Here is a 23,138-nt window from a genome sequence, read left to right as displayed (position 1 = left end):
TCACCTAATAAAACTGAAGTGGATAAACATATAGCTTTTCTTTAAAAGTAAGGGATTGCCTTTCATGGTTTGTTTTCTAGGAGGTACACTGTACTATCAGACTTCCTAATAACTGATAAAAATAATTACTTAAGTTCAAATTAAGGACATGAGAAATCTGTCTTCAGTCATGGAGGCTGATAGTAAAAATGTACTACACATGAAAGGCAATATGCTCCACTCTAGTACAGCTGATGTGCAAAACAGCCCATTAACAGAACAATAACCAAAAGAAGAGTAAAAATTAGGCCTTGGTTTGAAGTCTGATGTGACATCTGGAAGTCTGATGTGACAGCTGCAGGAAGTTTGATCTTTCCAGAATTGGAATATTTTCAAGCAAAGGAACTAACCAAGAAATCTGTTGAAAAAAGGCTCAATAGATACCTTACCCATCACACCAATTAAAAAAAAGAAAAACTTTAATGCACTGTGTTTTAAGAGGTATACATGACTATAAGCAATTCAAAACCATTGTTAAGAAGCAGAAAATTTAATAAGACTCTTACAATATAGCATGAGAGTGAAACAATTAATAGCTATTGAGTACTTGTAGGACCTGGAAAATATGCTGCCCTCAGTGACCAGTAATCAGAGCCTAGATGTCCTTATTTATTCAACTGTTTCATGGACTCATCCAAGTTCTGGGCACAAGGAAGCGAGCAAGAGAGACAAAAGCCCAAATCCTTGTGAAGCTTGCATTCTATTGGGGCAAAAAATTAACAACAACACACTAATGCAATTTCATATATCCATAAAGAAAATAAAGTAATAAATCCATAAGGAAAATGAAGTAAGCTAATGGGATTGAGAACAAGAGGGCTTCTCTGAGGAGTAAACATTTGAGTGGAGATTTGACTGATGCCCCATGTGAAGTTCTGGGGCACTGTCCCAGTTTTAGTAAAGAGCACGTGTTGGTCCAGAGACAGAAAGGGGCTTCATCTGTGTGACGAGCAGCAAGCATACAGCTGTAGCTGAAGCAAAGAGCTCACGGGAGAACACAGTACAGGACAAGATCAGAGATATGCAAGGCAGGGGCCCGATCATGGTCGGCTAGGGTTAAAGTCTGGATTTTATCCACGGGTAATGAGAATATATTAATGAATTTTCTAATCACAGCACTGATTTATGCTTTAGAAAGACCACTCCAGCTATAGTGGAGGCAGAGAGACCCATTATGAAGCTACCGCTATCATGAAAGAAAGACGAAAGGCGTGTACAAGGGCTAGAGCAGTGAAGCTGGTAAGAAATGGTTGGACTGGGGATTTGAAAGTATGGTAGACCTGAATTACTGATACGTTGCTTTCGAAACGTGAGAAGAAGAAAGGAATCCTAAATTTTGGCTTAAGCAAAACCTAGCAGTCAAACCTACCGAGGCAGGGTCCAGATCATTTAAGTCTTCGCTGATCATGCTGAAGGTTTTCGTTTTATCTGAAAAGCAGTAGGAAGCAGTAAAGAAGAAGAACAACAACAAAAAAGAGATAGGATTCCAGATATATCTTGCTGATTTAACACACCAGGCTCAGCAAGCACATACCAGACCCCTCAACATTGCCTCTAGCCTGAGCCACAGCTGATTCCTTCTAGAAAGGGAGCCAGCCCATCAATCACAGATTAGCATTTCCTCAGAAGTGCAATGACTCCAGACAAAAGTTTATTCTTGAGAAACCCTGGCGCAAGTATATCCCTCTCCCTTATTCCTCTATCCCTAAATCTACTAGGAAACTGCTGGGATGAATTACCTTGGCAACCTCGTGACCATCTAAACTCACTCACTTTACATCCCTGTCATCCTCGGTTCTGCCAACGATAACTCTCCTTTGGCCATCTATCCTTTCCCAAACTCTCAACCTCAATCTGCTGTCACCTCTTCTTATGACCCAACTTCCCACTGCACCCCACAGAATCCCCTTTACATGATTAACAAATACTCCTACATCCTTATCCTCTTCAATGAACACTCCCTTTGTCAACCACCTTTAATTTACATGTAGCTCTGGCAAAGTAATACCACATGCAGCGCAGCCCTTTAAAAAGGAAGCTCCTCCCTCATTCACCAAATCCTCACATACTTCATTCAGGAATAGAGAGATACATGTGTGTGGATGCTAAGTCTGAATACGGTAAAGAAGCATAATTCCAATGGAATTGATAAAATAACTCTAAATTCACAAGGAAGAATAAAGGATGAAAACACTGTACCTAAATGGTAAATACTAGAGGATTAGTTCAAAAAACTAAAATATATCCATAGAAGGATACCATGAAATTTATAAATTCATGTTGCAGAAGAATACTTAGCACCTTCTGGGAATATTCATACAACTAAATTAAAAAAAAGATTATTAAGCAATATGTAATGTATAAGGCTGATTTGATTAAAGAGAACGAAGAATGTGGGGTGTGTATACTAAGAAAAAAAGGTTATAAATAAAATATACCAGAATGTTCTCTGTAGGTGGTAGAATAATGAGTAATTTTTTCTTTTTTGTACTTTTCCTATTTTCCCTAATTTCTAAATGAATGTATTTTTTATACCTAGAAAAAAAGGTCAAAATAAGTAATTTTTTAAAAATCCATAATCATAACACACCGAAACTGCTCTTCAATGAAATTTACAAGGCTTGTTTAGGCTTTTCCTATCCTTGTTTCCTAAAAAACAAAAAATAAACAAACAAAACCACCTCCAAGTCCTTCAGTTGACTGCCCAGAACTTCAGTCATTAACCAAAACCAAACAAAAAACCCTCAAGATCTCTTCTAAGCAAATCATTCACTTAATAATTCAACAAAGAGTTTAATGAGTCTTTCCAATTGATTATTCTCTTTAAAATACCTAAGTGCACTATTCAAAGCAGATGGCTATATGCTGGGCTCCCTTAGCTGTAAGACTAAGGGTATGTTGTTGTTTTATACAGCTCTGTAAAACCTCATGCATTCTTTATGCGGAAGAGGGTATTAGTCATTTATTTATTTTAAAATATTCGGTAAGAGAGATTTTCACTTTGTTAATTTCCTTTAAGGAATATACATATATCTATACATAATTTTAGCCAATGCACAAAAGCAGTAACATAAAAAATTTTGGAAGTCATCTTTGGCAATTAAATTCCCAAAGACGAAAAAAATAAAGAACAGAAACTTCACCCTCAAGGTTAAGTAATGGTACTACAACTACATCTGGCATAAAAATAATGACACATCATCTAGAATAATCTCTAATAACTCTAAATTAAGACTTTCAAAAGATTCTCTTTTTATCACTGCTCAATCTTTTAAATTTAACTTTGGAAATAATACTTCCACCATAATTCCATCAGAATGGAATTCTTTCCATCGGAAAGAACTGCTTAGAAGAGAACCTGCATGGGCAGAAAAACATTTTGGAATATATTTCACTGCATTATATAACACGAGTGTGTAAATATCATTAGCTTATATTTTCCACTAGAATGTTTTTCTTTTAAATCATATCTGAAAAGTTATATGTCATTTCCAAGAGAGCATATTTGTGAAAAAAACAATTAATGAGCTCAGTATTATGGCCAAGAAGAATTTAATATCTTCCTATCTAAGCCAAATACAGTGCTAGGTGCTTTTCTGGGGAAGTTTAACAGACATGATATCTGTCCTCCAGGAAGATTTGATCTCTATGAGTTTTTCTGCCAAATTTCTTTCCCAAACTAACAGCCAGTATAACCTCCCCTGAAATTCACTTCCACTTAGAAGATAGCTTCTTGCTGTTCATAACTTATATTCAAACTTTGTCTTTAAAAAAAGTGAAAGTGGATCTAAAGCAGTGCTGCATTAAATGAACAAATGGACAAATCTAACAAACGGACAAGGCAGGTGTTGAGGATTGAAGAGAAGGAAAGGTCAGATAGAGGACACAGATACAGAGACAGTCTTGGTCAGCATTTATAATATCCCTCTAGTACTATGAATTTTCTCCTTTGGTCAGAGACCACTCCAAGGCTGCAATCATTGCCCGGGGCTTTGCTAAAGGAAGAGACTGAAAGGCTGCAGAACCTAAACAGCAGCCCTGAGGCTACAGACTTTAACTTCATTATTTAAAACTTTATAATTATATTTAAATTTCTTCTTATCTACACTGGTTCAAAATAGCTTTATTCCTCTAGTGCATGTTATCATGATTCAGCAACCAAATCACCTAAACTCTTATTAATTTAGATAAATCAGACTACTCTGATTTAGCAGAGATTATTTTAATTTTAACACTGAGGGAAGTTGTCTTTCCATGCAGAGTAATTAAGCAAACTTCCACATATTTTCAAAGCTTTCTGTATATAGATATTTTCCATTCACCTCAGAATCTTTGTTAAAAATGGACTCAAAAGTGAATAAAAGATTTATTTTCTTCAAACCTGGACAAATTTAAAAGGAAGCTAAAAGTCATTTACTTTCATACAACCTAAAACAATACTGTGAGTACTGCAGTGACAGAGGCTCCAAATTATAAATGTCAGTTAAGTAAAAGAAGGCAAAGGCAGCAGAACTCAGATGCTGAGAATAAAAACAAAAATAGATCCAATGCAGCATTCTGCGAATGAAGATCAGTGAAAACAGTTGCTCAATATCACATCACTTATAGCATTATTTCCTATGTTGTTATTGAGAGAGCCTTTCTATTCCAGCATTTCCTTTGTTGGTTCCTGACATTTGCCTTAATAAAACCAATACTTAAGCCAAATTTTTTCACTATCTGAAGAAAGAAGGTAATCCACTGCCTCAGTTAAAAAGTACTTTGCTATCATGGTAAAAGGGAGAAGATAATGATAAAAATATAAACAGAGTGGCAAGGGAGGAGCGGCATCATATTTTATTTAACCATTGATGTAAGCAATAAGGCAGCAGGTTGTCTTTCCGATCAAAACTACTTTTATAAAGTAATACAAATGCCCTTGCTTGCTCAACAGTGAAGGTCTTCAAAAGAATCAACTGAGAAGATGAGGTACAGGAAATTACAATCCACACCATAAAAAAAGAAGTCCAAAGCATGAATAATTATGTTATCATTTAATGCTGTAATTCTCAGAAATTCTAAGTATAATAAGCAATCCTATTGCTTATGCTTATGCCAGTATAGCGATTAACGAAAACAGTTAATATAACAAATCAATAATAAAGTAGAGACAATGGCATATATATTTGTTGAGCTTTTATCAGTAAAAAATAAAATAAAATTCAGACCATAAAGATTTTATAAAAGCAAGCAAATAGATCCAATAGCTAGTAGATAAAATAATTGGGCAGCTCTGTTTTCTTACCTGTAAGGACAGCTTTTGCTGAAGGATCCGCCAGGTCCAGGGCTGATTTCCCATCAGTGTTCCGAATGTTTGGATCAGCTCCGTGCTGCAGCAGCACTGTGCAGGGAAAGCAGAAACAGTATCTTACCTCAGGGATACAAAGATTATTTACTGGTAAGTGCCGCCTCGGCATGGTGTAGGCATAAACATACATTGCACAATTTTTTCTCTTTCAAGAAAAAAAAAAGAAAGAAAGAAAAAGAAAAAAAAGCTCTGCAGCAAAGGATCCTCTCTAGAGTAAAGCGAAGTTGGCAACTTGTGGTACAGTATTATCACATGACTTAACATCATAAACACGAAACTAGAAAAATCCTGCAACAGACAGTTTGGGTTTGCCTCCTTCAGGCAGAAGGATGGGGAGCTGTATGCTCGCTGCCTCGCGCTGTGAAATCCTCTCACTATGAGCCTGCCCTGTCTTTACTACCACTGTGGCTGCTTGTTGCTGCTGCTGCTTCACTGCTGAATTTTTCACTGCTGAATTTCCCACCGCTTCCTCGTCTTGGAACAGCTGTAATACTGTGCAAGCCTTTTAGTGCTCACTGCTTACATGTATGGAAACGCATCAGAACATACTGGCTTGCTTCCAAGAAGCTTACCAGACACAGTAACGCATGCAACTCTGGTTCCCTGCAGCCGAGCTGCAGAAAGGAACTGCCTTCCACAATAATTCTGGCCATCAAAAATTTTTAGAATCAGAAATTCAATCACTATGATATATGCTGAGGAATGAATATTACACATGCTATATTGCGTAAAAAGTAGCTACAGAGAATTTTGAGATGTGTAGGTTTCCAAAAGAGAGAATCACTGTTTAAGTAAAATCCAGATACAATTTATTGATCTAAAACATTTCTCAACTACATCTGGTATGTGTGTGTACAGGGGCGGGGTGGGGATGGTGGAGAGGGGAGGGCGGGTGTTGCTATAACACTACCCAACCAATGGTTAAACTAATAAATATATTAAAAACTTGTCTAATAAGCAAAGTTCAATTACAAGTTATTCTAACAGTTCAAATCTAACACTTTGTGTACTCCTGGAGAGAACAGGAGTTGTTACCATTTACCAATATTCTATAGCATAAATTTAAAACAAAGCAGAAATATTAAATTCAAATAAATGGTTAAAGACATGTTATATATAATGACTGTTGATGTGTCCCAGATTTTCATTCATTAACAGTCCCATGCTAAAGTACATACATTATTTAGGAATATTTGGAAGGCAAGCCTCATATATTACTAAGTATAGAGCTTTATAAAGCTCTTCTTCTCCCTTTAATACATAAGCCATCTAGTCGATGGCTTTATTATAAGGTACAAAGGAATAGCCTTATCTAGAATTGGGGCGCAGCTGCTGGGACAGCGTGCATCAGCATCTCTTGCACTAAATCCTGGATACTTTCAGACTTGGGATAACAAAAACTAGCCATGGCTTGAAAAGATGCAGTGAGATTTTGCTAAGACTTTCACTCCTGACTGTAAGCAATGAACATAATTCTTTTCCAGATGTTTATAAAGTGACAAAAGTAGCACAAAATAGCAAGTACCATAATGTGAAACTGTAGTTATTCTTTCATCATAATGAATAAGCTTTCACAACAATATATATATTTTTTATTCCAGGAAGAAATCCCAACATGAAGATTTGGCTTGTAAAGGGTCTTTATCATGAAGCAAGCTCATGTATCAAATGTAAAGATGACAGCTATCGCTATATCTTTATTTAGATGCTGAGTGATCACATGCAAAAAGTAGGAAAACAAAGAAATGACAGCTACCATGAAAAGCTGAGTTTTTTTATCGCATACTTCGAGAACTTCAGAACCTGCTTTAAACAAGAAGTATAAGAACGTAGTTTAACAATCCTTGATGAAAATATGGTGGGAGCTTTTTACTTTGCAGCTTAATGCGTGGTAGAGGCAAAACATAGAAAGCCTTATTGTTCCTCCAAAAGTCACCTAAAGTCTCAGCCTTACCTATTATATCTTTGCTATTTTGCAACAGAAATCTGCCATTACAGCTTAGTTGCAGTTTTGCTTTGTTTTAGTTGACTTTGAAAGGAGTAATCTTTTCACTAGAAGTATCTGTTTTCTAAACATTTTTGAGTCATATGCATCTCGTTCATTGGACTTGAACACACAGAAACATCACTGCAGAGTTATATAGCAACAGGGAAGAAGAAGCTGAATTTTCCAAACCAGATGCTGATAACAAAATCCACATTAGAAAATAATCGAACCATTTTAATTCACCAGATATGGGTAAAAACCCCACAAAACTCAGTAGAGTTAAGAGTTTTAGGAGCAATAAAGGTATCCATAACTAGACCACAAGGGATCTAAACTTACCTAACTTTTTATAAAAGGGCAGCACTGGGGAGATTAAATGGGAACAAAAAATAGCATCAAAAGTACTAAGCACAGAGCCTGACAATACATATCAGCTAATACTAATATTTAAAGCACATTTTAAAATGTATTTGTACTCTCAACTTTACCACTAACTACTAATTCATTGCTTTGTCCTAGAACCAAACCTTCAGATCTTAACTTTTTCTGTAAAGGGCCAGAGAGAAAATACATTAGGCTTTGTAGACCATATGGTCTCTGTCTCAGCTATTCAGCCTTGCCTCAACCCCATCATTACAGAGGAAAAGCAGCCACAGACAATACTTAAAGGCATGTGTGTGACTCTGTTTCAATAAAACTTTATTAAAATTTGAATTCTGTATAATTCTCATATATAAGAAAATATTGTTATTATTGTGTATTTTAAAAATCATTTAAAATGTAAAAACAATTCTTAGCTTACAGGACATACAGAAAACAAGGGGTGAGCTGGATTTGGCCCATGGTCATAGTCTGCCAACCTCGACCTTGGGCAGGAATAGATAAAGTGTGGGCAGTAATAGACAAAGTGTGGTCCATGGACTGTTCTAGTCCTCGAACTCTCTGTAATCCATCGACACTGAGATAACCACAGAAATTAAGAGGAAGCATTTAAAACTGTGTGTGTCATTTTAAAATTACTTTTTCCAGTACCTCATCTTTATTGTAGTTTGCCATGTATTGGGGAAGGAAAAAAACTGGTCCCTGACCACAGACAAGGTTGAGAAGCACTAAGCCAGTTCCCAGGTCTATAAAGTGAAGGACCTGGACTAGATAAATGATTTCTATGTATCTAGAATAGGCCTCAAATCCCTGATAATGCTTTAGAGTTACAGTCTAAGCATTAAGATCTAAAATCTTAAAAAAGAAAGATTTGCCTCAAGCAGACCCTTTTCCTTCCCTACGCTTTTAATCAAAATGGAAAAAAAGATTTATTTATCCTAACACTTGATTTAACAAAAACAAAATTAATAGTTGAGTCCATGATCAAAGTTGTAGGGTACATACTAAAAAGTACCAAACTACTTCTTGAGCAATTCCTCAAGTCAAATTTGTTTCACACTATTCCCTATGAAGATCTGTGTGATACTATTTTCTAATACCAGAAGAACAGCACATACATAGGGCAAAGATAACAACCATGGCTTTCAAGACTGTCAGTCTGTACTTGAAGTAGTGACATGTAGGAGTCTCAATGCTGGATGCTTCAAAAGTTGCTTTCAAAGTTCTGTGCTACCAAAAGGAATAATAAAATATGACTACAGATACATAATACAATTAGAAATTCATCTTGTAACAGATTCTTCTTCAAAAGTAGCACAAATGTCTGAAGCAAAGCTCCCAGAATATACAATCAATATACAAACTAAGGTTTGAAAGAAAAACAAGGAAACTAAAATCTGAGTAACATTCAGTAAGTAAATTCGAGACTACTGTGGACGGACATTCAAAATCTCCTTGTATTATCTTTAACCAATTAGGGCATTATCAAACCTCAAATCCCAAATGTCTAGGCTCTATATCTCAAACCCATTTATCTCCTTTGGAAGTTATAAGGGTGGAGAAAATATAGCAGCTAGCATAATAACAGAGAGTTAAACCCAAGGTAAGATCAGAATATTCAAAATGACATTTTCAAAAAAGCTATGGCAAGAAGGACATGTGATTTTCCTATTTCTGATGCAAACATTCAGCTACAGCGAGCCAGATTCAAGGAGCATGCCTTCAGTCTGTGACCAGTGCAGCAGAGACTGAAATCGATTCATTTAATTCCTCAAAACTATTCAATTTAAGCATTCATATCATTTTAGAAAATATTTCTACACGTACGTGAAGCCTCATCTTATCAAATTCCTAGAAAAATATTAAGTGCTATTATGATAAATTATATTTAAGTACAGGCACTAATAACTGATTTAAGAAGATAGAAGAAATAGAAACAATGTGAATTTTCCAAGCTAAAAATGTAGCAAGGCTTTTAGGTAAATTACGAAAAAGGATTTAAGTATAGTTTTCACTTTTAATGGCAGAAACCCTCCTATTAAGATATGGTAAATTCTTTGTTATGTGAATTTTAGAGCTACATTAAAGGTCTAAAACTGTTCCTCACAATGAACAGACACTCTATTTTAAAAGAAGTTATGTTTATGTTAAAATGTTTCGCAAGTATTTCATAGTCATCTTACTCTTTTTTTTTTTTTTTTTTTTGCAGTACGCGGGTCTCTCACTGTTGTGGCCTCTCCCGTTGCGGAGCACAGGCTCCGGACGCGCAGGCTCAGCGGCCATGGCTCAGGGGCCCAGCCGCTCCGCGGCATGTGGGATCCTCCCGGACCGGGGCACGAACCCGTGTCCCCTGCATCAGCAGGCGGACCCTCAACCACTGCGCCACCAGGGAAGCCCCATCTTGCTCTTTTAATTAGAGTATAAAAATACTCCTTTGACTGAGTTTCTAAAATTAAATCACACAAAGCACCAAGTTTAGCAAATAAAATTTTTAATTTTGGAGCAAAATACTAAGAGACAAAATTTTAGCTAGCTATAATCGCCAATGCATAAGACAAAAGATATACAAACTTCTAATATATGAAAAGATGCTCAATATTATTATTCAAAAGAAAATGCAAATTTAAAAGATGGGCAATGACCCATCTTTTATTATTAATGGTATTCCATATTAATGAGAATGTACTAAACTGGAACTCTCATCCATTGCTGGTGGGCTGTAGAGTGGTATGTAACTACTCCAGAAATCAATTTGGCAATTATTATAAAGGTAAATATACACTACTGTATGTTCTAACATCCTACTTTTAGATATTTATCCAAGAGGAAAAGAAATATGTCCATACAAAACACCTGCACATGAAAATTTCATGTTTATTTAGAAAAGCAAAAAAATGAAAAACATCTCAATATTCATCAACAGGTAAAAGGATAAGCAAATTGTAGCATATCCATACAAAAGAATACTACTAAGCAATAAAAAGAAATAAACTATTGACTCATACTAGAGGGATGAAATCTCTACAACATGCTGAGCAAAAGGAGCCATACAGGAAAGAACATATTTCTAGAACAGAAAACTAATCTACAGTAACAGAAAACAGATCAATTGTTCCCTGGGGATGGTGGAGGGGAAGAGAAAACTGACTGCAAATGGACACCAAAGAACTTTTTAGAGTGATAAAACTGCTCTATTAAATTGTGGTAGTGGTTACATGGGCGTATACATTTGTCAAAACTCGTCAATATATATACTTAAAATGGATGCATTTTATTTCATTATCTCAAACTAATTTTATGTTATAATTCAATAAAGCTGATTTTTTAAAAGCTCAATAGAGGGGTTTAATCGCAGATTAGATAAATCTGAAGAGAAATTTATTGTCCTGGAAAACATGTCAACAGATCCAAGAATGCTGCAAGGAGAAATAATCATGGACAAAGGATGGAGTGAGAAGGTCTAATATGTTGTCATCAGTCTTAAAAGAAACACATACATATTTGAAGAGATAATGCCTAAGATTTTCCCATAACTAATAAGAGACACAAATTTATACGTTCAAGAAGCTCAAACAGGATAAACTCAATGATACAGAAAAATATATTACACATATAAATTAGGAACTACTATAAAAAATAGGTGATAATTCAAAACAAAGCAATAAGTTTTAGAGTAATATGTCAGAGGTAAATAATTTGTGAACCTATCCTAACTATAGTGTATGTTATACTATATAGCAGATGTTAAGCAATGATTTAACTATAAATCTGTTTCCATGTATATTTGCAAAAAACGATATTTTTACAAGTGTAAAAACACCATATTCCTATTCTTGGGATAAATTTAATTTAGGTAACATCAATTAAATTATGTTATACCTTAAAAATTACTTTAAAATAAATGTTAATAGCTTTAAATACATTCCTACAAACACTACTCTAGAACCAAGATATATAAGGTCTGACTAGGCAAATCAAAGAAAACTCTTTGATATAAATTTAATATTTATTTTCATCTGCAAAATTTTTTGTTTTAAAAATATTTTATTTCCTCTTTATATTTTTTAGAATTCTCTTCCTTTATTAAGATCCATCTTCTTACCAGCACTTTCCACCCCCAAATAAACTATTTAAATCCTTCAAATTCTAACATTCATAGGAGATAAATACTGGTTCTACATACCAAATTAAATTTGGGACTCAGAAAGAATGATCAGTTCTATTCCCTGTCAACATACTCAGGCTAATCAGTAAGTTTCTCTCAACATAAACTAGACTCATGTTGATTTTTTTTTGATGCTCAGTGGTATCTTTTCACTGAATGAGTAGTGACATTCACTGAGTGAAGTAGGCTTCTTTCATCTTAATTAATATCCTTTGGAAAAACCTCTGAGAACCTCATAATATAATGCCTAGCCTAATGTGACCCTACTTATAAAACTCTTCTGAAATGGAGATTTAAGAGCAGGTATTCTGGTATATAATGAACAGAGATCCAAGCAAGCTGGAGAAAAGTTCTGAAGTAATGGTTGTGTGGTCTTAGCTTGGCCTGGTTAGCCATAAATTAAGATGATTAAGTGATCTTCTAGTGCCTAGAGCTACACTGTCCAATATAGTAGCCACTATCCATATGTAAGTATTGAGTCTTTGAAATGTGGCTAGTGAGACTGATGATCTGAATTATTAATTATATTTTATTTTAATTAATTTAAATATTAAGTTGATACATGATACACTGGTACATGATTCAGTTATTGGAAGATGTTTAATATGTTTTGAACACCTTAGATATGTGAATCTACTGTTTCAACTGTAAATTTTATTAGAACTAAATACAGATCAAGTATTACTGATGAAAAGTTTGCTTGAATTGAGATGTGCTTTAAGTAGAAGATATACGCTAGATTTCAGAAACCAGTTGAAAAAAATATAAAATTTTTCATTAATAATGTTTTTTAATGTTATATACCATTTTTAAAGGTTATTTCCCATTTACAGTCATTACAAAATATTGGCTCTATTCCCCAGGTTGTACAATACATCCTGGAGCCTATCTTACACCCAACAGTTTGCACCTCCCACTGCCCTAACCCTATATTGCCCCTCCCCTACCTCCCCACTGGTAACCACTATTACGTTCTCTATATCTGTGAGTCTGCCTCTTTTTTTGATATATTCACTAGTTTGTTGTATTTTTTATATTTCCATATATAAGTGATACAGTATTTGTCTTTCTCTGACTTATTTCACTTAGCATAATAATGTTCTATACTCATATGTTGAAATAATATTTTGTATATGCTGCTTTAAGTAATATATTATTAAATTAATATCACCTGTTTCTTTTTAATGTGGCTATTAGAAAAATTTAAATTACATTCATGTCTGGCATTATATACCTACCGAACAGCACTACTCTAGAGCAGAGTGAACTACTGACATTTTGGACCAGATAATTATTTACTGCAGGTGTAGGGTGATGGCTCCACCATGGTGCCCTGGAGACTCTGCAAGTATCCTCACATGCTAAGCAAAGACTTGAATCACAGTTCATCTGTGTCTTGGTGCAAATGCCTTGTGACCTCTGGAAATGAAGGATGAGAGACTTGCAAGGAGCTACTGTGAGGCCACCTTCCACTCACCTCTCTACCTTCCCTCATCACTTCCCACTTCTGATGAGGTAGGGTAGGGGGCTTTCTTCATCTCCCCTTCTATTGGCTCTTAAGCAACAGAGGATCCCACAACTTGTGCTGCAGTCATTCAGCCCTTCTCCTCTCAGTGTCATCCTTTTTGCTGTATAGTACAAGGACCACAAGGAGCTGGCACTTGTGGCATCGTTTCTAGTCAAATTAGTCAGGCCCTGGCTTTGGCCTTGGCTTGTCTTGCAACGTGAACTTGCAACAGTAGGGAGTAGCCCTGGGCATTGAAAGATGATAACAGCACCCCTGACCTCTACCCAATTGATGTAAACAGCCCTCCCCCACTGTGACAACCAAAAATGTCTCTAGATATTGCTAAATATCTCCTCAATGGGCAAAACTGCTCCTGGCTAAAACCACACCTACTCCCCGCACTCACACTCACACACACACACACACACACACACACGAACTTTTGTGAGGTGGAATACATGAAGGTCTATGCTTCTCCCCTCTCAACACTTTAACATATTGGGTTACTGTATTAGATTTCATTTGAAGGAAGATTTCTGTGGTTTAATAACATAATAGGAAATAAATAGTAAATCAATAAAATAGTAACTAGTGTTTTTAAAAACAGTAAATAATAGTAAAAGGTAAATAATAAAAATGATTTCTAAGGATTCTTTTAATTTTAAGATGCTGTGACTTATGAATATATCTTTGAGTACTGACTTTATCAGAGAACTTTTTTTTTTTAATTACAAGGGAGAAAAAACTACTTTAACTGGCTTAAACAACACGAAAATTTATTGAAGAATAGAGGCATCTCATCAAAAGCAAAGGCAGAAACATGTCCCCCAATTTATCCTGCTGCTGCCTATCCCTGTCTCCCAGCTTTATTGCCATCACCCTCAGCTACAGACAATACATATACTTGTACTATCTGAACCTTAATTCCAAACTCTCATTAAAGAGAATTTGCTCCAGCTTGCCTCAAATCTGGTTCTGGACTTCAAAAGCTTGGCCAGAGAAGCTGGAAGAGGCAATAAAAACAATGGTGATGGGGAAAGAGGCGTTAGTTCTAGAGTACATGGGCGGACCTCAATGGGCATCTACAGCAATAACAGATCTTAAATTTAAAGTATTATGTAGATATGGCTATACATGGTAAATGAATCTTTACAAAAATGTCTCTATTTTACATATTTCTACAGTGTTTTAATGTTTATTACAAATATATATTATTTTTATAATGAGAGAGATATTTCTCTCATTTCTCCTCAGAGAGATATTCCTCCTCAAAAATGATCTTTACACATGCTGTTTAAGTATGTTCGCCAAAACAATACTTCTCTTAAAGCTGCTCTTTAAAGTAATTAATTTGTAACCAATGGAGAAATAAGAATTGGGCAGTTCTTATCAAGCAAACAACATTAAATATGGTGTAGCATTAAATAAACAATTCCAATATAAAATAAATACATTAATTTAGAATCTGTGATAATGCTGAGACTGTAGAAATAAGTCTAAAGTAAAATAGTCAAGAAGTAATTTTCTATTGTGTAAAAGTCCAGGTTTTTAACCATACTTTTTTTAGTCTTTGCCTTTCATACAAAAGTCACCAAAAATTCAGAATTCTGTCAACAACTGGGACTAGCATACTTGTGATACATAATTTTACCTCAAGGAACTATCTGTCTTTATGTGCCTTTGAACTTAGGAAAAAAATGTATTCTTATTTTTTCCTGGTGAGGGACACGGAAAAAAGTTACAAATGGGTTTCCATCTAATGAGACACATAAAGGCAGATAGTTCATTGAGCTAAAATAAGTTCAAAAAAATCAAATTCTCTCCTAAGTCTGCTGCACTTACTAATGGCAAAACACCACAGTTAACAGTTGGTCCTCTGGAACCAGACTGAATGGGTTAGAATCCCAGTTCCGCCACCTCCTAGTTCTGGGACCCCAGGAAGCGACATCACCTCTCTGTACTTCCATTTCCGCACCAGTAAATCAGGAGATAATAACAGTACCTACTCATGGGGTTATTAGGAGGACAAAACAAATAAATATTTAAGGAGCTCTTAGAACAGTGGCTAACATATAGTACACATGTGCATGTAAGAATTTTTTTAAAGACATTAGAAAATATTTAATTACTTACTCAAAAAAGCTAATCGAAGTAAATAAAATTTTACTGAATTTACATAAGACTAGTTCTTTAAGATCAAACTTTGGCATGAAATGTTATAATAATAAAAGAATCCTCCAATTAAATTTTGCTCCCATTATCAAGATTTCCTATAAACAGAGAAGACCAAGAATTTTTGAAAAGGTCCGTTACATATGGAGTAACTTAGGTATAGATTATTCTGTATGTGTATATAGCAGATTCTTATATCCATATCAATTATATCCTTTTTTCAATAAGGAGTTAAGGCAGGCCCCAATACATCTGGGAAATCAGCATTATCTGCTTACACAAACCACAATTTATTATAAGATAAAGCAGGCAGTAGAACAAATATAAGAATGATTATAACAAAGCATATCTCCTTTCTACCTGGAAACCCTAGAGAATCAAGTCTAAAAGAAAGCCCTGTCTAGGAGTCAGACAAACCTGGGTTTGAGAATACTGCTCTCTACTTAGCAATTGTCTGGCCTGAGTCAAGTGACTTCACCTCTGTCAATTTCAATTTCCTCTTTCACTACCTTCCTCCAAGGATTGCGGTCATAATTGAGACAATATATATAAACCTAGCTTGGTTCTTAGCACACAATAGGAACTCAATAAACACCCTATCCCTTCAATCAGGACCTTTTCATCTGCCTTTCAAAAATAGAATCCCATGCACAGAGTGCTAAAAAAATACCAGTTGGATTAAAATAAAGGCAAACTGGTAACAGCCCTAGGAACAATGAATTCGTTTGTGCCCAATTATTGTTTTATACTTCCTTGTACTTAGGGGAAGAATACTTTTTCTAATACTTGACTAGAGTCATGTAAATAAAACACTAATAAGTAACGAAGTAGATATTATAGTCTGACCACGTAAGTTTATAACAGGATGACAGAATTTTTACAGTTCTAGGGACAGCAACCACATGCAAAAGGTGCTTCCCAATCTCTCTGAGAGAAGTTTCACCCGCCCTTCTAAGTCCACACCTAAATTGTTAAGAGCTGAGTAAGGCCTCAAGGACTTACTAGCATTTCCAGGCAAATTCCCCCACTATAAAATATTAAGACCAATTCAGTTTTAGTGCTACAGTTTTAGTGATACAAGGTTTAAAGTCACATGTTTGAAAACATTTTTCACAAGGAACACAGGGTTGAGCCAGTACCATAATATTCTGATTCTGCTTTGAATTTTAGTTTCTTAAGAAATAATATCACAACTATTATTTTCCTATGTCTCTAAGAATTCAAATGATTGGAACCTCAATATACTGTTGTACTTTCAACCTGAAGGAGGCAAAGAACATAACTGTTAGGTTTTCATTCTTTGGGAAATATATCAAATAATTTTTTTAATGTAGCTTGTTTTCGATAAATTATCCTATGAGTGATATTCTTAATGACAGTATTCAATCACGTTTCTCACATCCCACCTGAGCTCCTTTCCCCCACAGTGAGGAGGAAAAGAAGGCCTTTTTCTTTTAACAGAGTTCCTCCTTTGCTCTTTCCCTTCTCTCATTCCTAGAGGGCTGCAATTTTCAGAAACAGCAATTATGATGCCCTCTAGCAACTTGAAGAACTATTTACTCATAATTAATTTGCCTTTAAAAACTTATCATTGTTCACATTTCTTTGCATTTGTCAAGCTTTCATACGCTTTTTACTTAGTCACAGCAAATCACTAGAACTTCATACTCCTGCTATTGAAGTATTTGTGGGGAAAATGTTTATGTTACGATAATTTTCCATTATCCTACCTGCAATGTCTCTGCTAAGTTAAAAGGCATAAACTGCCATTTTTTAAAAAGTTTCATGTCTTATCAAATCATAATTCAAGTTTACAAAGTAACAATGAATATGAAACAAAGGACATAAACTAATTCACATTGAAGGCAACGAAGAGCCACATATCTGTCATTACGTTTTTACTGAGTGTCAGAATACAGAAATGATCTCTGAGAACACCTTATGCTGCCACCCAAGGGAAAAGAGAGTGGAAGGAAACAAGCACTTGCTGAGGCTCTACCTGCTTTATTATTTCATTTAACTTTCCATAACAACCTGATGCAGTAGGTCTGATGCCCACCTTATACGTGAGAAATTGAGGCTCAAAGCAACTAAATTATTTGTGGTAAAGGGGAATTCATACTTAATTCTAAAGCCAAGCATTTAATTTCTACCTTATCATTCTACACAAGTAGAAGCCAAGATCACACCAGAACTGTAACTCAAGCTTTCTTTCCTTCATGTGAATTCTAAAGGGCACATCTATGCATCTGTCCTAAATACCTTCCTCCAGCGACCAATGTCCTCTTCCTAACCCCATCCAACAACCCCCTGTGGGAAAGCAGGCAACCAGACTCTGCAGTAACACCAAGGCAGCCAGGGTTCCATTTTAGGAGACCCACTAGAATACTTCCTTCTCTTGTTCCCTCCATCCTCATACTCAAGTACAAAAGATTCTTTCAAAAGATCAACGCTCAAAATTGTGCCCCCCAAAGGCAAAATGAAATATATGCCCTCTATCTGTAACCATGATTATATAGAAATTTCTATTATATAGAAATTTTCAAGCTTGACACAAAATAAACATATATTTGGACACACTGTGGGATTTCTTAATGTCTTATTTGTACTGTCATACCTGAGGGCAGAATATGAAACAACTCACAATAAGGTTACATTCTTAATCCTGGATTCTGTTTACAGATGAAAAGTCTAACACCCACCCCCATCTAAAAAAAGAGAATTAGCAGATTTAAATAACTGAAGAACTAAAACAACAAAAATACATAACATTTTTTTAAAGCCTGAAACTGCAATTATTATACTTAACAACTTTCTAGTTTGGTCAGCTGAAAATGGGGAGTGAGAAGGACTCCATGAGTCTTTATCTCCAATCTGGGCCTGCCTCTGAAATCTCAGTTACCAGGGAACTGTACAAAGCAAGGACACAGTTTTAATATACATGCGTTTCAGATAACATGATAACCATGTAAAGAGAACTCACTGGTTACATGAGCCATTTGCCTCAAATACCACTTTCATACAACACCAAACTTAAGCCATGCATCTCACTGAAATCCATAGACTGTTTTGGACAATCATGTTTAATCTAAAAGTAAGTGCAAACATATAATTAATTAATTCAACAGACAGTCTTGAGCAGTAAGCAAAGCATTACATCACTTTTTAAAATGTATGAGGTGTTTTTTTGGTTGTTCTTTTGTTCTTGTTACTTGACCTTTTTCCCCCTAATTTAAGCATCTTTGATATATTTCTTAAGTGCTTAGGAGAATAAAGACATTCACTCTGGGAATTTTAATAAAATACAATGAACAAATATCAAACTCTCTATATAAACATATCAATATATATTTAACACCATTAACCAGAATGCCTACTAAAGTAATCCCAAATATATCAGGTAAATGCATAAACACTCTAACCAGGGATTATTTCAGAAGGGAAAAACTGCTATCATTTTTGGCTCTTCTCCTTTTTAAGGATACAAGTATGGAATTTTGCCATTTTTTTTTTTTTTTAGTTTTTATGAAAATGCTACATTGAGACTTGTTTAAAAGATCCCAATTCAGTTTTTATATGGAAAAGTAATGTTAAAAATGCCAAAGGGAGGGCTTCCCTGGTGGCGCAGTGGTTGAGAGTCCGCCTGCCGATGCAGGGGACACGGGTTCGTGCCCCGGTCCGGGAAGATCCCACATGCTGCGGAGCGGCTGGGCCCGTGAGCCATGGCCGCTGAGCCTGTGCGTCCAGAGCCTGTGGGTCCGGAGCCTGTGGTCCGTAACGGGAGAGGCCACAACAGTGAGAGGCCCGCGTACCGCAAAAGAAAAAAAAAAATGCCAAAGGGAAGTATTCTTGCAGAAAAAGGGAAGAGAGAGAAAAATGAAACAAAAGCAAGTGAAACAAATTCTCAAGACTTCACTGAATTTTCAATGAATTTTTACAAAGAGTAAGGAAGGTGTGGGAAATGACTTTTCTTAATCTAGCTCATTTATGGATGGCATATGGATAGATAATGTGACAGACTAAATCAAGAGCCCTAATAGAGTACTCCAGCAGCTACACTTCTTTGATTCTTATTAAGAAGCTCTAGCTTTCCAGTAGTTTATCCTAAAGTAATCAGGGTTTACATATGTAATTAATGAAAATGATAGTCTCTATAGTACTGTTTATAAAATAGTGAAAAATCAGAAATATTCTAAATGGCCTAATATAGGTGAATGATTTTAAAAGTGGTTATTTCTATATAATTCTTGACTGCCTTTAAAAATGAGATTAGAGGGCTTCCCTGGTGGCGCAGTGGTTGAGAGTCTGCCTGCCGATGCAGGGGACACGGGTTCGTGCCCCGGTCCAGGAAGATCCCACATGCCGCGGAGCGTCTAGGCCCATGAGCCATGGCCGCTGAGCCTGCGCGTCCAGAGCCTGTGCTCCGCAATGGGAGAGGCCACAACAGTGAGAGGCCCGCATACCGCAAAAAAAAAAAAAAAATGAGATTAGACAAAAATATTCACTGATAATGAAATATGGTCATAACACAAAGTGAAAAAATAAGAAAACAGCATGCGTGGAATGATCTCATTTTTATGTAGAAAGGACTATGGACACAGGTACACTGACTATAACAGCCCTATCCAATAGAACTTTCTACAATGATGGCAATTTCAATATCTACACACTCTGATAAGGTAACCAATAGCCAGATATGGTAATTAAGCACTTGAAATGTGGCTAGTACAACTGAGGAATTAAATTTTTTACATTTTAACCGATTTTCATTTATTGGCTACATAAATCTAAATGGACAGAAAATGAGGTGTGACAATTATTATCAGTGTACTTGCTAATTTTTTTTAAATGAACATCTATTACTTTTAATATTACTGTTAAGACAAAACCCAGAAAGCTGTTCATCTTCAATGTATTATATTTGAAAAGACAAGAATGTACCAGAAGCAGTCCCACCCTTCTCTCCCCCGACCCTCAATCCTATGCCACTCCCAAGTTCCAGGACTTTTCATCAAAGGACCATGGAAGTGATCAGGTAATTTAGTAAAGGAGAAAGATTTATATGAGCTAAAGAGAAACACGAGTGTGTAGATAAGGTAATTTAAAATAGAGTTTGAACAAGGAAAGTAAATATATCTTTCTAGATAAAAGATACATAAAATAGAGTTGCCTGGAAATTATGAAAGAGATACTACTTTAGGAGTGAGTTATAATAATAAAAACAGTTTAAGCTTTAGTAAATAGATTATCTTAAGATTTTGGTTTTGTTTTTAAAGCAAGGTAAAATTACCACTTTAAATTTGTTAAATATTAGATGATCTAAAAAGCTGAACTAAGAATAAAGAAGGATTTGTTTGGCACATTTAAAGAATGAAATTAGTTTTTTATTCTTAAAATACACTCAAATAAATCTCACTAAGCAGAGAGAACTTTCTGTTCTTAGTCAAGAAAACATTTCTTATTATAACAACTTTATATCAGCTCTACAGACTGTGGCAAAGTAACAGCTTTCTCCTTTCTTCACTAGTAAAATGGTAGGTAATTTGAATCATCTGCTTCATGCATAGGTTATAAATATTAGTGAAATTGTTTGGTTGGGTACTTTGGGCTGCCTCAAGGGAAAACACTGTATTATGTATCATGTAACCAAAGCAATTTTTGGTAAATGTACCAACATCACCTTTTTCTTTCTTCTCCCTCCCTGTCTCAACTCTTCAGTTCATGACAGGAGAACTCATGGGTTTAATCTACAAGTAACAACAAAAAGTGTATGACTGCCCATTCCTTATAGAAAATCCATAACCAGAAGTCAATGCATGCTCGGAACCAATATTCAACAACCCATCCTTAATGAAGAATGACGATTTGACAAATGGTAGATTATCTACACATAATTTATATCTGACTATACGTTTTATATTTGTATATAAATAGAGGATTATCTGACATGCTGCAAATTCACATAACTTTAAAATAAAAGAATCTCAAAATACCACCTAATCAAGAAGAAGTAGAGGGCTTCCCTGGTGGCGCAGTGGTTGAGAGTCCGCCTGCCGATGCAGGGGACACGGGTTCGTGCCCCGGTCTGGGAAGATCCGACATGCCGCGGAGCGGCTAGGCCCGTGAGCCATGGCCGCTGAGCCTACGCGTCCAGAGCCTGTGCTCTGCAACGGGAGAGGCCACACAGTGAGAGGCCCGCGTACCGCAAAAAAAAAAAAAAAAAAAAAAAAAAAAAAAAAGGAGTAGAAAATTACTCAACTTCCTTATCCACGTTAACACAAAGTAATGCAAAAAAGCCAGAGAGAACCTAGTCATCTTCCTGTGAATTGCTCTGTCATTCCACACACATTTCTTGAGTATACAATTAGATACCAGCTATAGGCAACAAGAATACAAGAATAAATGAGACAATTATTGTTAGTTCCTTACCACAGAAGACTAACAATAGGATCAGCCAAGAAGAACCAAGTACAATCTCAGCAGAATACCAAAGGTGCACATAACAAGACACTAACTGATTGGAAGCATGCTCAAAGTGACACCTTACCTGATTCAGTTTAAGAGACTGTCACTTGACCCTACAGCTGCATTGGAAAGCAAATATATTTTGATTACAACAATTTTAGTTTAATTCATCACTATGCACATACCAGTTGTATATGCTAATTATTAAGTAGGAAAGCACTTTGAACTGTGTTTATGACCCTGATTCACTTGGGGATCAGCTCCAAGATATTTTTCTCTGTGATGGTAACCAAACAAGTCATTCTTCGAAACCATTTCTTTATTGTTTACTTAGGAATTCAATTTCATAAGTAGAGTGTAGTCAGTCAGGGTAGTCTAGGTTATGGCCAGTAACAATGTTCTCCATAATCTCAAAGGCTTATTAGTAAAATAAGTTCATTCCTTGCTTCTGCTACAAGTTGGAAAGTGATAGCAGGGGAGTTCCCTCACTCATAGACCCAGGCTGAAGAGGACTCTATGTGAAAATGTGATCCCTAAATAACAAAGGTAGGAAAAAATAAAATATGGTAAATGGTACTCTGGTCCTTAAAACTTGTGCTCCAAAGTTTATATTTGGCTCCCAACTCACATTTTGTAGGAAAAAAAAAAAAGGAGAGGAAATATACTATTGAGTGGACAGATTGCTACTCTACTCCAAGGTTAAGACTACACCAGAACTATAAAGACTGTCTTTGAACTACTTAAACTGCTTATAATTCCTGTCTCATTATTGCGGGAATATGAAAAACTATGACCAAAGCCAGTGACATGAAGAAACAGCTCAAAGAACATCTGTGTGTGTCTTTTGATCTCAGAAGAGCCAAGGGATAGCACAAACCAAAAAAAAAAAAGTTTAAGTATTACAAATTAATGTCTTCCTTCACAGAAAGATTTCATGCAACAAGTTATTAAAAATAACCTATTTCCCTAGATTCTAGAAATATACTTCCAAATAGTAGGGGCAAACAATGTTATCACAGAAATAACCATGCATATTTTGGATAATCATTTTTTAATTAAACAAGATCCACCTGAC

General features: G+C 35.6%; 1 protein-coding gene across 2 annotated transcripts in view; it reads right to left on the bottom strand.

Annotated features, from left to right (window-relative positions):
- Positions 1-23,138, bottom strand: part of TNKS (tankyrase) — a 173,550-nt gene that overhangs the window by 120,216 nt on the left and 30,196 nt on the right. For both annotated transcript variants that reach the window (XM_082863818.1, XM_082863819.1), the window contains exon 3: positions 5,324-5,419. In XM_082863818.1, the coding sequence (XP_082719944.1) occupies positions 5,324-5,419 (96 nt within the window). The remainder of the gene's footprint in view (positions 1-5,323; positions 5,420-23,138) is intronic.

Source organism: Leucopleurus acutus (genome assembly GCF_964270905.1).
Source record: "Leucopleurus acutus genome assembly, chromosome: 21".
Lineage (NCBI taxonomy): Eukaryota > Metazoa > Chordata > Mammalia > Artiodactyla > Delphinidae > Leucopleurus > Leucopleurus acutus.
This window is presented reverse-complemented; position numbering and strand designations above follow the sequence as displayed.